Source organism: Mastomys coucha, unplaced genomic scaffold (genome assembly GCF_008632895.1).
Source record: "Mastomys coucha isolate ucsf_1 unplaced genomic scaffold, UCSF_Mcou_1 pScaffold7, whole genome shotgun sequence".
In the NCBI taxonomy this organism is placed as follows: domain Eukaryota; kingdom Metazoa; phylum Chordata; class Mammalia; order Rodentia; family Muridae; genus Mastomys; species Mastomys coucha.
Window position 1 is genome coordinate 26,669,496 of NW_022196913.1, and position 4,891 is coordinate 26,674,386.

The 4,891-nt window shown below is 36.8% G+C and overlaps 1 protein-coding gene across 1 annotated transcript; it reads left to right on the forward strand.

Annotated features, from left to right (window-relative positions):
* Window positions 1–2,366: 2,366 nt before the first annotated feature.
* Window positions 2,367–3,471, forward strand: LOC116081838 (vomeronasal type-1 receptor 4-like). Its single transcript, XM_031358537.1, has one exon. It carries the CDS (start codon window positions 2,395–2,397, stop codon window positions 3,376–3,378), a length of 984 nt encoding a protein of 327 aa, XP_031214397.1. The 5' UTR covers window positions 2,367–2,394; the 3' UTR covers window positions 3,379–3,471.
* Window positions 3,472–4,891: the final 1,420 nt, after the last annotated feature.

Sequence of the window (4,891 nt, forward strand, 5' to 3'; positions counted from 1 at the left end):
CAGAATAGAGTGCTGGGTGGGTCTTTGTCTAAGGTTGCTTCCTTGTTTTTCTTTTTTCTTTCTTTCTTTTCTTTTTTTTTTTTTGTTTGTCTTTTTGTTTTGTTTTGTTTTTTTGTTTTGTTTTTCCGAGACAGGGTTTCAGGGTTTCTCTGTAGCCCTGGCTGTCCTGGAATTCACTCTGTAGACCAGGCTGGCCTCAAACTCAGAAATCTGCCTGCCTCTTCCTCCCAAGTGCTGGGATTAAAGACGTGCACTACCACTGCCCGGTTCCTTGTTTTTTTCTTAAAAGAATCAGTAAGATAGAGAAGATTTTCAGATGTCTATCATATATTTGAGACATTAATGAAACACTCCATGAACATCAGCACTAGAGAAACAGGGGCAAAACAATTGGTTTTCAATGGTTTACAAAGGTAGATTATGTCTCCAAAATAATAAAAAAAATACAAACAAATTTTTTAGATTGCAGCATTGTGACTCCAACAGACTCACTGGTCTGTTTCACTCACTGTTGTACTTTTCACTTCTGATACATTTTCACTTTTCAAGTATTGGCACTTACTTTCTTTTATAATAGCTTTATAATTCCACATTTGAAGGGTTTCCTTCTGGATTCATCCTTATACTCTCTTGATTCTATCACCTAATATTATAAATACTTATCTTAACTTCAGTCATTGTATTCCTTGTGCATGTGGACAACTATAAACCACAAAGTGTAGGAGTAGTCAAAGCCATCTTCAGAATTTCTACTATAAGGGTCCAGGCTATAAACCAGTACGTCCTGAAACAGCTTATCTTAGCTTTATCCCAGTGCTAATTGACAAAGAGCCACAATCTTTTGTGATTTGTTTGATTGTTTGCTGGCTTGTTTAAAAAAAAACCAAGGATTTATTATATCCATTAGGATGGATATAATCTATCTCAGGGTCTTAGAGCTTAAGCCCACCATGGGAACATCCATCTATCTAAACAGAAGTCCATCCTGTCTTTTAAATTAATTTCCTTTTAGCATTCCCAAATAATGGGGGAGAGGAGTCACTTCTCTGTCCTATGATAGTCTATTTCAATAGAATTGAATGACTTATTAGAAGTCCCAGCAAGAAGGAAAACAGGAAACAAAGGCATTCCAAGTCCTCAGAACACAAAAACCTATGGAGCCACTGAAGCATCTAGATTCCTTTCATTCTGGAAAATGTGCCCAAAGCTTACTAAAAAATCCAAGATATGAGAATGAAGCTCCACAACATGAATAATAACATCCTACTGAGGTCTAAGTCCTAAAATCAGCTCAGACTGATATAGAACAAAGCAGCCTGCCTGACAAACAGGTTGGGAAAAGAACAGGAGGAGAAGTAGGCTGTAAAGAAAACTGAAATATCTGCTACTCACATGGCAAATGTTGCCATGATTTCTTAGATGGGAGAGTCCTTGCTCACAACTGTATACCTCAACCTAGTGTAGTCATTCTGCCATATTGAGACCTCATAACTCATAAACTACACTCATCAAATGGCAGCAGCTAATCCCTCATTAATCCCCTTACCCTATCCCCCTCATCAGTAGGAAGCATCTCAGAGTTCTACAGGGCACTGTCTGTGGCTATAACCTTTGGTTACATGAATTTTTCACTCAAGAGGCTTTTAAGTGCATCTTCTGGTGATTCAGATTTAACTGTGGGATTTTATCTAGAAAGTTTATACAATTTGACTTGACACTAAGGAATACTTTTTAAAAGTATCTAGTGAACATTCATACAGAGTGAGATCAATCAATGATCAATATAAAAAACCTAACATATTAAGATATAGAAATTGAAGTGATAAACCTTTGAATTCAAATGCCATTCTAGAAATTGTTGACTCTTCAAGATGCAGAAAAGAAAGGAAAATTGAACAAAGGAGAAGGAATGTTGCAGGTTTTGACTAGAAGAGTTTCCCAGAGTCTGTGTGTGTTGTGAGGAAGGCAGTCAGATTGAGCATGAGCCTCAGGCTTTGGGAATTGGGTGAGCAAATATGTTCGAAAAGGTTTCAACATATACAGATATGTTGGAATTCAATTTAACAATGCACAGAAGTAACAAGAATAATGCATGCCTTTGACAAATGAAAACACACAAACACATGAACACACATACAAACAGACTTGAAGAAGTCAATTTTGGTAGAGTAAAGCTCAAAAATAATCTCCTTTAAATCTTAGTTTTGCATACCAGTTAATATTGCTTATGAACCCACGCAAAATATCCGACAGACTACAGGAAAATGGAGAAGTTTCAGTGACCTAAGCTGCAATATTCCTTGTGACCATGATGGCTTTATGAACTCAAGAAAATGCTATTGTGCAAATTTTCTCTTCACATACATGTCTAGCATTAAGAAGGCTTTCTTCCGAATGTCCGCATCCTGTATACAAGTTTTTCTACCTAGGAAGGAAGAAATGATTTTGAAGTATATTAAAAAAATTATTTTCCCCTCTATAACCGTGCTTGGCACTCTGGGGAACATGACTATTTCTATGAATTATATGTTCAGATGGTGGGGAAGCCCTGAGAAGAAACCCATACACCTTATTCTCATCCACTTGGCCTTTACAAATATCATACTCCTTCTATCAAAAGGATTGCCTAAGACAATAGAAGCTTTTGGTTTTAGAAACTTTCTAGATGAAATAGGCTGTAAGATCATTGTTTACCTGGGGAGGGTGGCCCGTGGCCTCTCCCTCTGCACCAGCAGTCTTCTCACTGTGGTCCAGGCCATCATCATCAGTCCTAGAGGATCTGGGTGGAGGAGGCTCAGGCCAAAATCTGCATGGCACATTCTTCTATTCTTCTTATTTTTTTGGGTACTCAGTGCTTTAATAAGTATGAACCTAATCTATTTTATCACAAGTACAGGTCTGAATACATCACAGCTTAAGAATAGTGACAACTATTGCTATTTTATGCTCCAAAGTCAGGAAATAAAATGGATTTTTCTCCCTCTCATGGTCCTTCGAGATGCAGTGTTTCAGGGTGCCATGGGAGGGGCCAGTGGCTACATGTTATTTCTTCTCCACAAGCACCACCAGCATGTCCTCTACCTTCAGAACTCCAAGCTTCTCTACAGAACTCCCCCTGAGCTGAGAGCTGCTCAAAGTGTTCTCCTTCTGATGCTCTGTTTTGTTTTATTCTACTGGACAGATGGTACTTTTTCCCTAATTTTAAGTCTCTTATCAAGGGACAATACATTGATGGCAAATACTCTAGAATTTCTGACCCTTGGTTATGCAACTTTTAGCTCCTTCGTGCTGATTCACAGGGAAGGGTTTCTGGTTGGTTGTTGGCATGCTCAGATAGAGAAATTGAGAAAATGTCACTCTCATTTATATGCCCAATAGGTGTCAAAAAACCCCTCAATTCTTCAATATTGTAGGTAAGACAAAAATCCCACAAAGCAGTTCATGCATATGATTATTCTCAAATACTCCTCCTAGTGACTCACAGCCTTCAACGGGAAGAAAGACCTTAGCAAGTTACACTGATATAACCATCTCATTCTTTATTTGTCATTCTTAAAACTTTTCTACGTTTAAATGTAGAATTCTCTCCTTAGCTTCTCAAATTTGATCTATACAAAAAGATAGTGACATGATTCTCATAATCTGATGAACACATTCTTAAAAATATTTCTTCATGTAATCATTGTACATGAAATTTTTGAATTGTTAAAAGTGTGTTTATATATATTTATAAAAATTTCTCAGTCCCATTTGACAAGACATTTGTGTGCTGCATGGCTCTACTTTATAGTAGAATGAATAAGCATTTATATTTTGCTTGGCTGCACTGTATACACAACATTTAAGTAAATAGTATGTATCATTTTATGCTATAGTCAATTAAATAGCATATATATATATACATATATATATATATATATATATATATATCTTTTTACTTATGTGTATGTATATTTGTGAATGTACACCACATTTGTACAGGTGCCCACACACAGGCCTGAAAGAACTTTAGATCCCAAGGAACTAGAACTACAAGCTCTCATGAGTCCTATGATGTGGATGTTGAGTGAGGAAATAAAGTTCTCTGCGAGAGGTTCAGGTCTTTCTGCCATTCCTCCAACTCCTTGTCTTTCTGATGTAAATGTCACTTGTCTGTAGGTAACATCCATTGTTCATGTTATCCTCACAGCTCTTATGTTAAACTCTTTTTCTAAGTATCTAACATAAAGAAGCAGAGAAATAAAGCACATTCTAAGTCAGCTTGTGTCATTTAACTCAAAAGGAAGTAATGTAAGAACATGGAGAACGTGTGAAGAAAGATGTGCTTCATCTGAGTGATGGAGAGATTGTTCAACATTAAGAATAGACAGGGTGCTGGAGAAATGACTCAGAGAGAAAAATCACCTGCTGATCTGTCTGGGTGGAAGAAAACTGACTCCCACATGCTGTCCTCTGATGTCCACATGAGTGCGGACACACACACACTTGAACACAAACAGGAACATACAAAATAAACTTTAATTTTATAAATTAAAAAATGGTAGACAGGAGATTTAAAATCATTGATACAGCATAAACAAGGATGCCCTGGACTCTGAGTGGCACACAGAGCTGATATTTTTCATTTCTCTACAAATTCAGAGAAGAGTGGAAAACAATAAAATAAAATCTTGATCAGAACATACATTTAAAATTTTAATACATGATAAAATAGTAACGAATCTAAATATGCAGCAGATAGTGAAGGACACTTGGAAATGGAATTCAAATGTACCATTCAGATACCTCCACAGAGATTTGGCAATTGTATTAATGTAAACATCACCTCAAATTTCATTTCTTCATGCTGGATGCATTGCGTGTCACTAGCACTCAGCTGTGGGACAGTATA

Excerpts from the sequence above, each read along its gene's own strand:
- LOC116081838 (XM_031358537.1), top strand. The coding sequence starts at position 2,395 with ATGTCCGCATCCTGTATACAAGTTTTTCTACCTAGGAAGGAAGAAATG.